Genomic DNA, 17,787 nt, shown 5'->3' with positions numbered 1-17,787 from the left:
ACGGGAAGGTGATGATGTTATTCCGAAATAACACTGCTGTGTAGGCGTGTTGCTTCGTATAAACGGGAAGGTGATGACGTTATTCTGAAATGAAGTCTCTTGGGATAATAGGTGAAAAAAAATCATTTTCTGGACGGGAAACCCAAACTCCCAGCAACCCACACAAATCCTTATGTAAGATCAGCTGGGGAAAGAACATTGAAGCCTTACAAGTTAGAATTAGAAATTAGAGTTTGGGCTTCACGTGTCTTTCAGGTGTTTGAAGGCCCTTGCGTGCAGTGGGGTGTCAGGCTGTATTGAAACTGTACCTATGATGCTGAGTCCTTTGCCAAAGTGGGGATCATCCCTGCAGGCAAACACTTGTAAAACCAACCAAGAGAGGGGGCTTTGATCTTAAAGCCAACATCTCGAAATCCTCAGAGACGCCGGGGGAGGGAGGAAATACCCCTCGTGTCTGGGCCTGTTTGTGAAAGGGATCACGGGTCGGTAGCCACCCAAGGCAAGATAAATATCCGAGGAGGGAAGGAGACGGGCTTCGGGGCTGTTCGCAGCTCAGGGGGAGCCTGCCTGTGCTCGGCTTTCCCCGGGCGGGGACTGTGCAGAACTGCCCAGGAAACAACCGACTCCCCACCTCCCCGCCCCACGGAGTTTGGGCAGGAACCGGCTTGCGCAGCTGCCATCTAGAGGCGCTTGGCCGCCGTGTATATAACTGCGAGTCAGCCGGCCGGAGCGCTCAGTCGCTGGCAAACAGCTCCGCGATCTGGGGCAGCAGGAGAGGGAAAAGCCCGGCCAAGTAGGTACGGAACCGATTCCTGCGCCGCGCTGCGGGAGGGGGCGTGGGAATGTGGCGCGCCGCGTTCCCACGCGTGTCTGCGCGGCGTGGGAAAGCCCCAAAGGCTGGGGGCCGGAGAGACCGGGTTTAAACCGAGTGTGGCGGACGCTGCACACGCGGGGCTGGGGGGGAGGGGGTGAAGGTACTTGCAGAAGGCAAACCCGGCGCCCAGGAACCTCCCAAGTTTCTTTGTTGTGCACGGGAGGCGATTCCGCGTTGGAGCTTGGTTGGAGCGAGCCCCACGCGTGCTCCGGTGCCTGCCCCCCTCCTCTGGGCTCTGTGCTAGCCTGGCAGACAGCCCCTCCTGACACGCGTGGGGGGTGGCCCGCTGCTCGGGAAATCAGCAGCGACGCTTTTCCTCGGGTAGCCTGTGGGTGGTATTTTTTTTTTGGGGGGGGGAGAGTAGCTGGTGGTCCCCTCTCTGCCCTGCCGCCCAATCCAGGGCTTTGCGGGGCTGTTTACCAGCTTGGCTGAGGAAGCTGCAAATCTCCAAGTTACACAGGGTCTGCTTTGGCGTGGGCTAGTTTCACGGGACCTTTGTTTCTTCCCCTCTCCCCTGACCTCTCCTGGAAGTGCAGATGCCCTGACAACCTGGCTTGAATAGGCGGAGCATTGGGGAGGGCGAGGAAAGTTGAAAAGTCTCAGAGGGGATGGCCCCGTGAGTCTGTAACTTTAAAAAACAACCAAGCGGTAGTCCTGCGGCACCTGAGAGACTAACACAAATATACAAGTGGTGTCACCAGCTTTTGTGGGTTTGCCCCCGAAAGCTCAGGAGACCATCTATGTCTTTTTGTTAGTGGCTAGGAAAGTTTGTGGAGCATTGTCCTTAGGCTGGGCTGGGCGGCGGAGCCATTTCAATGGACGGGCCATCCAGTCGCCCTGGGACTTCTGGGGTAATGAGGAGCTGTAAAGTTACTCCAGCCTGTTGTTAAAAGTGGCATAATAAGGTTTAAAACGGGGCCAGCGCCTCCTTCCAGCTTTTATGGGCCCCGGGAGGCGTTTGGTGACATTCCCTGCAGCTGGCAGGCTGCAAAGATCGAGGGATCGCAAAGGGGCCACTTTTTGTGCTTTCTCTGCTGCAGAGGGGGGCTTTTTGCAAGCCCAACGAGGGCATTTTATTTGCTTGCCCAGCAGAGAGAGTCTGGCTGGACCCTCCCCCTTTGCCACTTTTCACCAGCAGGGGGCCTGATTCCCCTCCCAGGGAAGTCATCCTGCAAAACTTTCCCCCAGCTGCGTGGGGGCAGGATCAGGCCCAGAAGAGGGAAAAGAGCTTTTTAGCAATTCCTCCTTCCCCTGAAGGCATGTTTCCAGGGAAAATCATGCCCCAGGCTCTTAAAGCAGGTGTAGCTCACCTCTTCCCTTTCTGGGGTGAACTGTTTGAGGAATCAATCCATCACAGAGGGGGTGCAGCATTTAAAAACAATGACATTGCAAACTCCCACCTTGGAGCCCTCAGAGAATCCGTGGAGTGAAAAACAATTTCCCTGCCTGAGCATACCCAAAGACGGACGACTTGTCCCGAGACACGTTTCACAGCGTGCAGAGAGGGCAGCCCCATTAGCACCAATTCTCAGAGGGTCTATAAATATCTCCTAATGGGGGACCATGGGCTTTCTGGATTTGAAAAGCCTCTTCAGGCTGAACAGTGGCTTTGTGTACCACTGTGTCGGGCACACAGAAAGGCACACTGGTGTCCTCCGTAGAGAGAACGAGGGCGTTGCTGGGGTTAGTCGGAAGAGATTATGAAAAGAGGCTTTTAGTCGTGGCTACCTGGCAAAGTGAGCAGCATAACTAGATCTAGGATGCTTCTTGGTGCCCCAGTCTCTCTCTGGAAAGGGGCACATGCTTGAGAGGTACGCTAGGGTCAGGTGTATGGATGGAGCACTGCAAATGCTTAGCAGCTGAAGAAATCCCCTTTCCCTGGGCTTGAAGAGGTAACTATCTTCCTGCCCCGCTGTCATCTGAAGCTCGTTCTGCTGTCACTTGTCCACCGGTGTAAATCCAGAGCAGCCCCATTGGCGTTCGTGGCTCCCGTTTGGATTTCCATGGGTGTGACTTGGAACAGCGTGGCGGTGCCGTAAGCTCATCCCCAGAGACACAGTGCAGAGCAGCGGTGCCCAACCTTGTCCAGATGGGGATCCATTTTGACAATTCAGGAAGACTTGGTGACCCAGGGCAATTCAAAAAAAGTGTGAATGGCTCCTTAAGAGCCACCTGGGGAGACACCTGGCCACCCTTTTGAAATGTAATGGTGACCCCTATTTGGGTCCTGACCCACAGGTTGGGAAACCCTGCTGTAGAGGCTGCTGGCCCTGATACCTGCCAGGGGAGAGGTTTGGTCCTGCAAACACCTCCCTCTGGTGACTGAGTAGTCCTGTGGATGCAGTAAGGGATCCCAGGATGGGGCCCGAACCACCGGAAAAGCCATAAACAGGTTAACATGGTTATTTTGCATGTGGGCAGCAACGGCTGATGATTTGGGTCGCTCGCTGCCCAAATAACATCTCCTGGCAGATTGCCCTATCAGGTGGAGCAGCAAAAGGAACCTACCATGCCTAACCACTTTTCTATGGCAGATCCTTCTTATCCGCCCCCAGGAAAGTCCGGGTGGGCTGGGAAGCGGGGCGGAATTGGCTGGCTGTCCCACAGCGAGGAAGAATGGCTATGGAGTTGCAGGCCGGAGCTAGCTTGGAGAAACCTCAGAACGACTCCCTGTTGGGGTCCGGTGGCTATTGCTGGCTCAGGACGCTGCTTCTCCTGAGCCCATCTCGCTCATTTCAATCGGAGCGGCGTGGAAGCCTGCTACAAGGAACAGTCTGTCTGAAAAGAGAGCTGGCCTCAGAAAGGGCCAGTGACTGTAATCAGTCAGCCTCCCTGCCTGGGTCTGCTGGGGGGGTTCAACCCCCCTCCGCCCCTGGAAACTAATCAGGGAGAATCTGAGATCTGGTTACACAGCCAGTCCCAGACTATAGACCGACTGGCCTTGGCATGGTGCAATCTCTGACTATAGCGGTGGGGGGTGGGGGGGCATTCCAGTAGCTCCTCCCCCCTGGGGATTTGAGCACAATGGGTCATATCAGCTTTCTGGATGGGGCTCTGTTATCACTAATGGGAGGGGCACATACACACACGCACACACACACACTCACAGTCTCTCTCTCTCTCTCTAAGCTTCCCCAGATGTATAGGACAGCCCACATTTGCATGCAATTAAGATCCCAAGAGTCCTTCATTAAATGAGTGGCCAAGACAGCATTGTGGCTACTCTAGGCTCAGCGCTGGCAGGTGGCCATCGCGTCCTCAAATCTTAAGCTCCCTGCTTTCAGGGGAGATTATGCTCCCATGCTGGCCTACGTCCCGCCAGGGAGTCACGGCGCTGAATGTTTTCTATGACCCCGATGACCTAGCTCCACGCCTTGTGTTGGGTTGTCTGGGATTCTATTCGCTTGCAAGTAACACTAGAGGCTTCCTGGTGACATGAGGAGGATGTCCTCACCTTGCTAGTAAAGGTGGATCACCGGCTGTTTGTGAAGTCAGCGGTTCCTTCCCTAACGTATCTCCCTTCCAATCTGCATTAGCACCCCGTTAATCATCCACACCTGCGTGTGCAGGGGCCGGGGGCAGGGGGTAGTTTTACAAAAGGGGTAAAAAGTGACCCCCAAGGTAAATACTTTTGAACGAGGGAAGTATTGCCAGCTGGCGACTGCAAAGTCAACATTTTGACTTGGAACGCTGGCGAGCGGAAAACAACCTGCTTTTTTTTCCCCTCTCCCCAAGATGTCCTCTGGCTAAGACATGGTTGGTGACTTTATTTCCTAAGCAGTCTTAATGCCATTCACAGCCCTCTTGTTGATGATGAGAGAGCCTATACAGCTGCTACAGGTTGAACCTCTCTAGTCCAGCCCCCTCGGGATCTGACCGGTGCTGAACCAGAGAATTTGCCAAATCATAGGAGCTTAATATTGTCTAGTGGCATCACCAACACTTCCACTGCTTACTGGGATCTTAGAAGACATTTAGAGGTAAATTGGAGCTAACCAACAGCACAGAACACTGAGAGCCAGGACTGGTGGCTGTAAACAAACTTTATGGGACCGCGGGAAACTTGGCCACACCCGTGATAAGTGGACCTCTGGCTAACTAAAATCATGCTGAAGCGACGAGGAGTCCTGTGGCACCTTATAGACTAACTGAAGTGTAGGAGCATAAGCTTTCTTGGGCAAAGACCCACTTCGTCAGATGCATGCATCTGACGAAGTGGGTCTTTGCCCAAGAAAGCTTATGCTCCTACACTTCAGTTAGTCTATAAGGTGCCACAGGACTCCTAGTCTGAATCTGCAAAAGCGACGAACACGGCAACCCCTCTGGACCACGGAGATTGCCGGACCATGCTGGACCACGGAGATTGCCGGACCAGAGAATGCTGGTTTAGAGAGGTCCAACCTGTATTAACGAGGCTGATTTTTCCACATAGGACACCCTGGGGCATGTACCATTAAGCCAGTGTAATCTTCTAGTGTCCTTCGACCAAATGCATTGCGGTTGTAACTCCCCTGATCTTGACAGTATAACTCCAAAGAGGGGTTTGGCTCCTCTTTGGAAGCTGGCTCCTAATCACACAGCCTGCAGGTGGATGGATTGGCAGATGTGGAGGAGAATTCCTCAGCAGTCTCCGAGGCAGATGGGGTCCGCATGATTAATTTATTCCAGCAGTGCCTGGCCTCTCCTGAGGTGCCCGAACAGCAAAGTGCAGGGAAATCCCCAGCTTGTGCTTCCGATTTGCATGTCAGAGTAAATCAAGAGGTCGGCGTGAGCTCTCTCGCTCCTTGTCCTTTGCTCCAATAACAGGGGTTATTACAAAACCCTGGTGGCCCGTTCTGAGAATGGCTGGAAATCCAGCTAACGTCAGGACTCAGAACCTAGGAAAACGTGAACAAACTCCTGTCTGGGGTAGTTCTCTGCCTCCCACAAGAGCAGCTCAGCATCTGTAGTGTATTTATCCTCAATACACCCCAAGAAGCCAAGGCAGGCTTATTGTCCCCTTGGAAACTGAGGCCTGGGGAGACTTGCCCAAGACACACGGAAAGTCGGGGGCAGGACAGGGGGGTTGAAAGCAGTCTAGTGCCTAACTATTGAAGTATCTCTCCCCCTGGCTGGGCCAGACACCCAGAGGGTGTAAATCAAAGTCACTCTACTGATTTCTGGGGTGGATCTGGCTGATTGACTTCTGCAGGCATCTCTGGTGCAGCTGTTACCCCACAGGAGTCAAAACATCTATGGCAGCAGTGTTCCCTTTTTTTTCCTCCTACCACCTATGCAGAATAAATTTTGTGTGGTGCACCAAGGCATTTGCGGATGTGCACCATCAGTAGAAACCCAGGATGTGGGCATTCTGCTAATTAGCTGGGAGGCTTGGGGCTTTCTCCTGGGTGGCCACCCATGCTTTTGGCTTTCAGGGAACACTGCGTGGAAGCTGATGTCTTTGGAAGGGGGAAGCGCAATTTGTGTAGCTTTTCTGAAAAAAACTACGTCTATACTGGCATGATTTTCCGGAAATGCTTTTAACAGAAAAGTTTTCCGTTAAAAACATTTTCGGAAAAGTGCGTCTAGATTGGCAGGATGCTTTTCCAGAAAAGCACTTTTTCCGGAAAAGCGTCCGTGGCCAATCTAGACGCGCTTTTCCGCAAAAAAGCCCCGATCGTCATTTTCGCGATCGGGGCTTTTTTGCGGAAAACATAACTGTGCTGTCAACACTGGCCCTTTTCCGGAACAGTTTTCTAGAAAAAGACTTTTGCCCAAACGGGAGCAGCATAGTTTTTCCAGAAAAGCACTGATGATTTTACATTAGATCGCCAGTGCTTTTCCGGAAATTCAAGCGGCCAGTGTAGACAGCTGGCAAGTTTTTCTGGAAAAGCGGCTGATTTTCCGGAATAACTTGCCAGTGTAGACACAGCCAGCGTGTAGAGCTAGCCTCAGGGGCCTCAGGACTCCTCGTTGAATTTCCGTGTGAGTGCTTGCGATGTAGCTAGCCCTACTCACCTTACTGAGGTGACCCTTGCGTCCGAAAGAGGCTTCAGTGGGGGAGAGGGAGATTGGGGCTGTTGGCAAAGGCAGGCTGCTGTGTACCTTCTGCTTTGGCTGGTCAGGGTAACAGTTGATTAAATCAAATGGACGCTGTCCCAAAGGCAGTGGCGAAAAGCAGAGGGCGTGGGTTGTTGTGACGCCCTTTTCCGTTAATGGGATTGCCCGCTCCCAGTGCATGGAGATATCTTCTGCAGTCTGGCATGGATGCTGTAGGAAGCTGTGTGTGATGTTCTCTTGGTCTCATAGGTCTGACGGGAGTACACGGAACAAGGGGCTCACCTGTTTATCTACTCTCTGCAGATGGCGGACTGGTCAGAGCAAGAGTAATAATGAAAGAAAGAAATAGAAAGTGCTTGTTGGTGAGAGAGGCTGAGCATTAGCAGGCGGGGTGAGGGCATGTTCTTAAATCACTGATTTCTTCTAAAAACGAGTCGTGCAGCTCTAAGTTACACAGCAGCAAGGCTCCGGTCCTCCATTGTAATTGTTAAACACAGAAGGATGTAACTGGAGGGACGCCAGGAACCGGGCTTGAAATTTTGAAATTGGGAGGAGAAAGTAGAAAAGTCATAGGTCTGTTTGATGCATCTGGATCAGTCCTGTGTGTGTTGCTGAACAGAACTGATGGGAAACGTTTTACAGTACTCGATCGGCCTGATCAATTCTTCTGTGCTGGAGGGAGGGCAGATCAAATGGCTTAAAGACCTAAGAGCAATAGCATCATCTTCTATGTGGTGGAAGACCAAGTCACAATGCGCACCATGGCCAAATCAATGTCACGTGGCTGACTTGGTCTTCCACCACATAGAAGATGATGCTATTGCTCTTAGGTCTTTAAGACATTTGATCTGCCCTCTCCCGGGACTATGGCCAACCCAAGGATGTCATACACAGACTAATAAAAAGCCTGGGTTGTTTCTCTTTTACAGCCCAGATGAGTTTGGTTTGTGTTCCTCCACCCCGGTTTGCTCACCTCTTCTTTTTAACTGCAAGTACTTCATGAAGACCTATACAATTTAAACCAAGCATCCAATGGGCAAAATGTTTGCAGAGCGATAGCATGGGTGCTTTGATACTAAGCTGGGAGCTGAGAACTCTTAACTCTTGCTAACCAAGATATTTTCTTCTTAATCTTATTTTGATTTTAGGTTACGGTGTCTTTGGATTCCAAGTTGACCGGCCATGAGTGCAATTGACTTGACTTCCATCCTGGATCTTCTGGACGTGGGAAATTTCTCTGACAGCAACTGGACATGCAACAATGGGGACTGCATCATTGTGGACACCCTCTCGTGCCCTAGCACACTTAACAAAAGTGTCTTACTGTACACCCTCTCGATCTTCTACATCTTTATCTTTGTGATAGGGCTGGTGGCCAACTCGGTGGTTGTCTGGGTCAATCTCCAGGCCAAAACGACCGGTTACGAAACCCACCTCTACATCTTCAATCTTGCGATTGCCGACCTGTGTGTTGTCATCACCCTTCCGGTTTGGGTGGTCTCCCTTATCCAGCATAACCAATGGCACATGGGAGAAATCACATGCAAGATCACTCACCTCATATTTTCCATTAATTTGTACGGGAGCATCTTCTTCCTGGCATGCATGAGTGTGGACCGCTATCTCTCGGTCGCCTACTTCACCAACTCCAGCAACTGCAAGAAGAAGATCATCCGACGCTGCATCTGCATCTTTGTGTGGCTTCTTGCCTTCTGTGTCTCTCTCCCGGACACCTATTACCTGAAGACTGTCTCTTCGAACAATGAAACTTATTGCCGACCTCTCTATCCCGAGGAGAGCTTCAAAGAGTGGCTGGTTGGCATGGAGCTCATCTCAGTTGTGTTGGGCTTTGCCATTCCTTTCCCCATCATTGCTCTTTTTTATTTTCTCCTTGCAAGGACCATCTCTGCCTCTAGTGATCAAGAAAGGAAGAGCAATGGCAAGATCATTTTCTTTTACGTCATTGTGTTCCTTGTCTGTTGGCTGCCTTACCATGCAGTTGTCTTGCTTGACATCTTCTCAGTCCTTCATTTTATACCCTTCAGTTGTCAAATGGAGAGCTTTCTCTATGCGGCTCTTCATGTCACCCAGTGTTTCTCCCTCATCCATTGCTGTGTCAACCCCATCCTCTACAGCTTCATCAACCGAAATTACAGATATGAGCTCATGAAAGCCTTTATTTTCAAGTATTCGGCCAAAACAGGCCTCACTAAACTGATTGATGCTTCCAGAGTATCGGAAGCTGAGTATTCTGCTCTGGAGCAAAATGCCAAATGATCACCGCTCTGTAAAGACTACTCTTGGGCCTTTGTTGTGATGGGAGCATGTCTGTGATGGGACACGAATTCACAGTTTGGAAGAGAAAAAAAGAACCAGCATTTAAGTGTTGAAGTGTGGAGCAAAATGAGAAGTGGTTACTAAAACCATTCATTTATTTCATTGTTTTGTTTTATCTATGGCTAGCTAATCCGACTTTCTGGACCGAGACCAGGGTGCAAATTCTATGCAAATGGATGCAAATTTGTAGTAAACAAAGCCATTGGTGTGCCCTGGATATTACATATCTTCACGATAGGCTTTTTTCCCACATGTGTAATGGAGATCCTTTCTTGGTTTCATTGTATATGTGTAATATATAGAGAAAAATATATATAGTGTGTTGTATTTAAAAACCCAAGACTTTATTTTTTGGCTGTTGGTGTCCCTTATACAAATGTATTTGAAAGTTTAAATATATTTTTTATCATGTATTTGGAGTATATTGCTGACAATTGTACCCAGAGTGCTATAGTCTGAATAGTAGATTGTCATTCGTTGTGACTATAATTGGACTAAGGATAGCATTATTAGCCGTATGGAGATTGTGTACTTATATGTTTGTGTGTCTACTTTGGCCGGCACACTTTATTTACAAACCTTTATGTTGTGGTTTACACTGATCGGTATGGAAATAAGCTGAATGTACCGTGGTCTAGTTTGGCATCACGTTAAAATGAACAGTAACATAAGAGTCAGGTTAATGCCTGTTTCACCAAGCAGTATCCATGTGCACAAAATGAAAACCATCTTTCCAAGAGTCCTCTGTATTTGTAAGTTATTTTTTTTTAAATAAAGCTCTTGAAAAATACCCAACAGCGATGTAACTTCTTTTTTCAAACTAGCCCTTTTACTTCCTTTGATGCAAGAACAGACCTGTTGCTGGCATGTTAATGGCAAACAGAAACAATTTAAAGAGGAATGTCAATAGGATTTAAATTGAAAGGGGGGAAAACAAAGGTGTGGACAGGAGGAGTTTTTGAGTCATGTATTCAAAAGATGAGTCCACAGTATGCTTAAGCTAAAGGCTGCTGGGAAAGACCGGATCTGGAGCATAAATCCACATGCACAGCAAAACTTGGAGGAATGTAACATAAAGTAGACTTAGTTTTTTGCTGTCATTGCTCTGCAGTTCCCAGATATCATGGAATCCTAGAACATTAGAATGGGAAGGGATCTCGAGAGGTCATCGAGTCCAGTCCCCTGCCCTCACGGCAGGACCAAGCACCGTCTAGACTAGACCATCCCTGATAGATGTCTATCTAACCTGCTCTTAAATATCTCCAGTGATGGAAATTCCACAACCTCCCTAGGCAATTTATTCCAGTGTTTCCCCACCCTGACAGGCAGGAAGCTTTCCCTAATGTCCAACCTAAACCTCCCTGCTGCAATTTAAACCCATTGTTTCTTGTCCGATCCTCAGAGGCCAAAGAGAACAATTTTTCATCCTCCTCCTTATAGCATCCTTTCAGGGACTTGAAAACTGCTCAGTCTGGCATGCAAGCATCCTTCGGCTTATTTAACTCATTTTATTCCCTCAATTTATTCATTTGTGTCACCGTAGCATCTAAAGAGCCCTACACATGGGCCAGAACCCCATCGTGCTCGGGGCTATATAAAAACCGAACCGAAAGGTGTCCCAAGCAGCTTCCAAGGTAGGTACTTGTCACCGCAAATTCTTCCAACCGCTGGGCCAAATTCAGCCAGACAAGGAGAGCTACTGAAGCTTGTGGTATCACAGGGTTTCTTTAACCCCAGTCAGAACAGGAAGTGGTTATTTCTGTGCTTGTATGTTACCCAGCGAAGGAATGCTTTCATTGTTTTGCCTGCCTCTTTCATTAATTCTGAAGCTCTGATTGTTATTTCTCAGTCAAGGTTGCGGCTGAGCTTCCATTGTTAACCTAGTTTTGGTTCCTCCTTCCGTACAGCCGCACTCCAAATCGAGTCCTCCAGCCCGATGATTTTAAACCCCGCCTCCCCACAGCACACACCTCTTCTCCTGCCTCTCTTTCATCAGTACCGGGCCAGAGTGGATGCTGCATGACTGTTACTGGTTCGAACAGTCCTCCAGGAGCAATCCCACAATGCCTCTGTCCCAGCAATGATAACGGATCTGGTCACAATGTTGAACCTGGTAAAACTTTGTAGCGAGAGCATGGCCCTTAATTTCCCTTTTCAGGAGAAAAATAAAAGAGAAACCAGGCGATAAATAAGTCTGCGCTCACTGGAGTCTTTTAGCCAAGGACTTGCCTATTTGGGAAAGTTTCCTGGGGGGGGGGGTCACACTTGTACTCCCAAATAAGAATGGCTTTTAACAGTTTAGATTAAACTGCTTCCAAAAATACGTAAGTGAAACTGGAAAAAGGCAGATTTATCCTGGAATAAGCGTCCACCTACAGCTTTATCAATGTGTTTAAATGTACCCCTTAGCGTACACTTTCCTCTGTCGACGAGAGAACAGGGCCTAGGATCAAAACTGAATCAAATTACAGTCTGATTACCCAAGTGGTTCGTTTTTTCAAGGTGTAGCATTTCTACGGAGCATGCATTCAGGGGGGAACGGTGTGGAAGCTCAGAATTGCTGGCGCTGATTTTTCAGAAGAAACATAAGTGACTCTGAGACCATCTTCCTTTGCAGAGATGGATGTCAGAAAAGTATTAGGCATGACAAGGAAGAGCAGAGAGCAAGGTTCATTCCTTCCCTGCAGCATTCACATGTCAGAAAACAGCTGTGTGAAGGGGCGGGAGGTAAACGTCCCCTGAGCAGTGCTGGTGAAATCAAACCGAGTATTTCAGAACTCGGTGGTGAGGTATTAACTATTCTTGGATGACTTCATGTGGGAAGAATGTGATCTGCTTTAAAAGCGTCTTCTGTGGGGTAGGAGTACCTGTATAGAGCAGGTGTGTGGAGAACTTTTTTTGGGGCTGGGGGCAGCTGACCCACAGAACAATCAGTTGGGAGCTGAAGAAAAATACCCCCAACCCCAGAACAACATATTCCCCTCGCACACTGGAGGGTAGGAGGGCCCAGCTTGGCAGATTTTGTGGGGGCAGCATGCTCTGGGTGGGGCTAAAAATGAGTTCAGTGTGTAGGAGGGGGCTGCCAGGAGGTGAGCTTGGGGTGTGGGGTCTTGGTGGGTAGGAGGGTGCAGGAAAGGGGTTAGGAGTTGGCATTGGGAGGGTGCAGGAACTGGCGGGGACATGGGGGTAGGGCTGGGCTGGAGGCAGGGTGGAGTGGAGTGGGGGTGCTGGGTGTGGGCAGGAGGGTGCCAGCTCCCCAACACTGTGGGGAGGGGAGTCCTGAGGGTCAGGGGCCGAATCCAGGCAAGCTGGGGGCTGGATCTGTTCCCTCCGTAGGTCCCCCACCCCTGGTATAGAGGCATGAAATCTAGGGGGGTTGGTTTCTAATCTTGATTTACCTCACAGATCCCCCCTCCCCCAAGTGCTGCATCTTGTGCTGGGGGCTGGATGAACAGGAAGATACTGACAACCGCCCGTGGTCAGACAGCCCCCGCCCCAAGATGGCGCCTGACCATGTCGTTCCCAGCACGTGGTGGGAAGAATAGAAGCCTGGCTCCAGCGAAAGGCCAGGCGAAGCTCTTCTGCTTTGTGCCAGCTTAAAAAGGTAAGTTGCAGGGCACCAAACCCGTTTCCAGGGCCTCAGCGAGCTGCGTGCCTGGGATCCAGGCTGCCCCCCACAGGTCACGCCCAGTCTGTCTTAATGAGCTGCTTGATGGGCTGCCGTAGCAGCGGGTTCCGATTGGAACCTCGTGGCTGGGCCCTGCATCTACGGGGAGCCGCTGTGACGTCCCTGAGGCCTGGTGGGGGGCAGGGATTGCAGAGGTGGAGCAGTAGGGAACAAGAAAGGTTCCCATTCCAGACCCCCAGCGCTAACACTATGCATCCATGGAGCTCTTGAGCCAGTTCCCTGCTAGTGTACATCAGGCGTCAACCCCTGGATTCTCCTGCAGGTTATCTAGGATCACCACCGGTGCTACGGAGCAGGGTTGCCCACCTGTGCAGCCCCAGGAAGGATCCCAAAAGGCTGGCCTGCCTTTGCTGGGGAGTTTGGTTTTTGCAAAACAGCTTACAGTTATAAGCGCACATGCATGGGGTGCAGAATGATTTTAAAAGATGTTGTTGTGGAGTAAATATCTCAGCTGGAACAGTAAGGCACATACATAGTAGTTCTTTATAGTACATCTTGCAGGCGATGTGCCCTGCAATTTTTTCTATCCATATGCAGAATAACTTTTGTTACATGCACCAAGACATGCACAGATGTGTACCACCAGTAGAAACACAAACTACCCTCTGTGAGAGGCAATGGGTGCTCTGCCAATCAGCTGGGTGGCATATGAATCTCTTCTGGTGGTCCCCAAGTGCTCAGCTTACAGGAAACCCGGCTGGTGGGCCACAGCGGTATTCTTACAGCTATGCTGAGTCTTTCTCTCTTTCCTTTCTGCGTTTGCTGGTCCGTGAGGATGTCTGCACTTGTTTGATCATAAGCTTCTGGAAAGCCAAAAACCAAGTTATTAAATCCCCAAGGACTATAAAACAGAAATACATAGGTCAATTGCCTAAGGAACCGATTTTCAAGGTCCCTATTTAAGGGCCCGATCCGGCAAACATTACTCCCCTTAGTCGTTCTGACACATATGGCCCTGCGGATGGTGAAATTACTCCAAGGAGTCAGTTTCACAAATAAGGGCTGTTGGTTCAGATTGCTTCTTCTCACTTGACTCCCACTCTGTCTTTAGTGGTCAGTTTGGCTATGTCGACACTCGCGGCTTCTTGCGCCGGAAATATGCAAATGAGGCTAAGCGTGCAATACCGCCAAGCCTCATTTGCATGCCTAATGAGCCACCATTTTTGCAGAAGCAGCTCTTGCACCAGAAGGAGCTGTCTACACTGTCCCTTTTTGCGCAACAAAAACCCTCTTGCGCAATACCGTTACGCTGATTACTTTTCAGGCAGAACAGCATTGCGCAAGAGGGTTTTTCTTGCGCAAGAAGGGGCAGTGTAGACAGCTCCTTCTGGCACAGGAGCCGCTTTTGCAAAAATGGCAGCTTATTAGGTATGCAAATGAGGCTCGGCGATATTCCACGCTTCACCTCATTTGCATATTTCTGGCCCAAGAAGCCACGAGTGTTGACACAGCCTTTGTCTCTGGACAGGATGGAAGCAGATGTCCCACCTTGGCTGTAGCATTCATAACAACCACTAAAATACACTCACAACAGCCCTTGTTTTATGCAGTGGTTATTCACTACCGACTCTTCGTTTAACGAGGCACCTTCGTCCTTTGGCGAGGGATTTAATGATGAGGGTCATTCAGATTGCGCGCCCGCACATTCCATCCTTGTCCAGCTCCTTGGGCCGTTACCGAAAGATAACTTGGGAGATTCCTGACCTCAGGCCAGGTTATGATGGTATTATATTGCATAACCCTTACGCTAACACTGGGCCTATTCGAAGATGCTTTTCAACCTGTGTAAGGGCCCCTGCATCAGGCCTTTCGGGGCCGTCACCTTAGCTAATAGGTACACGGAAATATGAAATCAAAGGCCTGGGTCAGGCTTTTTGGAGGCGTAGTTCAGTTTGGTGCTTTTGCAAAGTGTATAATCCACACTGCTCAACTCAGCTACGCCTGCTGAGAGTCTGGTCCTTAGAGCCTTGTAATCCAGTAGTTCAGAACTGACCAGTGCTTTTTGACCGTCGCTTTTCAAGCTAGGAAAGCGGGAACACCAATGTCCTGTACTGTACTATTTTCAGAATAAAGCCGAAGAATTAACTTACCCTTTTGCAGCACAATCCTGACCACAGCACAGGGCAGGGGACTTTTCAGTAAGGTCGCCCTAGCGATTGCAGTGGCCAAAGGCTCAACATCAAATATGTTACCACGCAATGCCATAAAGAAGCAAATTCAGTATGATATATTGAAACCCAAGTCTCTTTCAGACACAGCCGGGCCACTGATATATTCCTGTTCAAGCTGTGATATGTTGCCTTGCCAACACAGATTCCGAGTTATCCAAGCAGATGTAATGCTTTTGCAGCAGTGACTTTTTCTTTTGCGGGGGGAGGTTTTTTTTTTCTTTTTTCTTTTAAAAAGTCGTCACAGAGGATTTCGAACCTCCCTGGGAAATGACCTTAATCAATTTAGTTCCACCGCGGCGAAGTATGAAAACGTCGATCTTTCTGTTTTGCCTCCTTGGGACGTCATATTGATGGCACAGAACAGGGTGCTCGATCGGAGCTGGGTTTTGTTGGGTTGGTTGGTTTGGTTTTTAACCCATCTGACCGTCAGCTGCATTCCACGGGGAAGGATTGACGGGACTGACAAGTGTTTTGAATTTCAAACGGAAAGGTCTCAGAATGCACAGAAGCGAGTGTCATGTTACTAGATCTTGAGGGGAGCAGCCAGATCACTGCTGCACCCATACGTGGGGGTGTTGGCCCCAAGAATGGTATAGAAGGGGGCCATGTGAGGTATTGAATAGAAGCTTACTGTCTGCTGATCCTGTGTATGCTATTTATGTGAGTGTATAATGTCTGTGTGTGTAGGTAGGAATCTGTAATCTGTGTGGAAACTGAATATTTCTCTGAATGTGGTTGAGCATTGGGCAGAGCCTGACCTATGGACATGCTAATTAGTGAGGCCCTATGGGACAACGGCACTCGATGGGCCAAGGACACACCTAAAGCATGAGGGCGGAGGCCTAAAAGCTGCAGCAGAGAGAGGCTGATGGCCAGGTGACCGGCTGTGGCCAAGGAGAGGCCAGAAAGGATGTATAAAGAGGCCATGTGGGGGACTCCATTTTGTTCTCAGCTCAGCACTTCATCCCAGAGGCAGCATTGCAGGGATCGAAGAGCCCGGAAGACCTGTGAACCCATCCTGATGCTAGGATGTGCAACAAGGACTTTTAAACCAGCAGCTGTAACATCTCTGCTAGAGCCTGCATCGAGAACTGGGAGATTCGGTGCATGTAACGTACTATTCTTTAACAACCTCACTCTCCTGCTTTTCTTTCTTGTGATAATAAACCTTTAGATATAGATTCTAAAGGATTGGCCCAGCGTGATTTGTGGGTAAGATCCAGAGGGTAAATTGACCAGGGATCTGTGGCTGGTTTCTTGGAACCGGAGAGAACTTGTTCGGGGTAGGTGGGATTGGGTGCTAGGACCCCCCCACCGGTGTATGAGGCCCGGGGCCATCTGAGGCACGGATATTACTGGGGTGTCGGAGGGGTTTTGCTCGTGAGGCTTCAGGCAGGCAGCTGAAGCGCTCTGTGGGACTGGTTTGTGGCCTGTTTTCAGATTGGAGAGGGGTAACTAGTGGTGTACCCCAAGGGTCAGTCCTGGGACCAGTCCTTTTCAACTTATTCATAAATGATCTGGAGAAAGGGGTAAGCAGTGAGGTAGTAAAGTTTGCAGATGATACCAAACTGTTTAGGATAGTCAAGACAGAAGCAGACTGTGAGGGACTCCAAGAAGATCTCACCAAACTGAGTGATTGGGCCACAAAATGGCAAATGAAATTTAATGTGGATAAGTGTAAAGTAATGCACATCGGGAAAAATAACCCCAACTATACGTACAGTATGATGGGGGCTAATTTGGCTACGACAAATCAGGAAAGAGATCTTGGAGTTATCGTGGACAGTTCTCTGAAAACTTCCACACAGAGTGCAGCGGCGGTCAAAAAGGCAAATAGGATGCTAGGAATTATTAGGAAAGGGATAGAAAAATAAGACCCAGAATATCTTACTGCCCCTGTATAAAACTATGGTACGCCCACATCTTGACTACTGTGTACAGATGTGGTCTCCTCACCTCAAAAAAGATATTTTGGCCTTGGAAAGGGTTCAGAAAAGGGCAACTAAAATGATTAGGGGTTTGGAACGGGTCCCATATGAGGAGAGGTTAAAGCGACTGGGACTTTTCAGTTTAGAAAAGAGGAGACTGGGGTGATATGATAGAGGTCTATAAAATCATGAGTGGTGTGGAGAGGGCTGATAAAGAAAAGTTATTTATTAGTTCCCATAATATAAGGACTAGAGGACACCAAATGAAATTAATGGGTAGCAGGTTTAAAACTAATAAAAGAAAGTTCTTCTTCAGACAGCGTGTTGTCAACCTGTGGAACTCCTTGCCAGAGGAGGCTGTGAAGGCTAGGACTATAATAGAGTTTAAAGAGAAGCTGGATAAATTCATGGAGGTTAGGTCCATAAAAGGCTATTAGCCAGGGGTTAAAATGGTGTCCTTGGCCTCTGTTTGTCAGAGGCTGGAGAGGGATGGCAGGAGACAAATCACTTGATCATTGTCTTCGGTCCACCCTCTCTGGGGCACCTGGTGCTGGCCACTGTCGGCAGACAGGATACTGGGCTAGATGGACCATTGGTCTGACCCAGTACGGCCGTTCTTATGTTCTTATGTTCTTATGTTTAGAGAGGTCACCAGTCTGGGGGCTGTAAGGAGCCCCGGATTTGAGCAATTCGCCCTGAGCGGACGCCCTCAGCTGTGCCCAGACACGGCCCGGTCTGTCATAGCGAGCG

At 49.4% G+C, this 17,787-nt stretch overlaps 1 protein-coding gene across 2 annotated transcripts; it reads left to right on the top strand.

Annotated features, from left to right (window-relative positions):
- The first annotated feature begins 541 nt into the window (after positions 1-541).
- ACKR3 (atypical chemokine receptor 3) lies at positions 542-10,040 on the top strand. Of its 2 annotated transcripts, none has more exons than XM_006127446.5 (2): positions 542-793; positions 8,062-10,040. In XM_006127446.5, exon 2 carries the CDS (start codon positions 8,096-8,098, stop codon positions 9,188-9,190), a length of 1,095 nt encoding a protein of 364 aa, XP_006127508.1. In that variant the 5' UTR covers positions 542-793; positions 8,062-8,095; the 3' UTR covers positions 9,191-10,040. The 2 variants fall into 2 exon arrangements, with proteins under 2 accessions (XP_006127508.1, XP_006127507.1); XM_006127445.4 differs by having other exon boundaries at positions 545-797.
- Positions 10,041-17,787: the final 7,747 nt, after the last annotated feature.

The sequence above is a fragment of the Pelodiscus sinensis genome, chromosome 7 (genome assembly GCF_052426305.1).
Source record: "Pelodiscus sinensis isolate ZL-2025 chromosome 7, ASM5242630v1, whole genome shotgun sequence".
Classification (NCBI taxonomy): Eukaryota; Metazoa; Chordata; order Testudines; family Trionychidae; genus Pelodiscus; species Pelodiscus sinensis.
Note: the sequence above shows the minus strand (reverse complement) of the source record. Positions and strands in the feature narration are given on the sequence as shown.

Coding starts and splice junctions, on each gene's coding strand:
- ACKR3 (XM_006127446.5), top strand. CDS start 8,096: ATGAGTGCAATTGACTTGACTTCCATCCTGGATCTTCTGGACGTGGGA.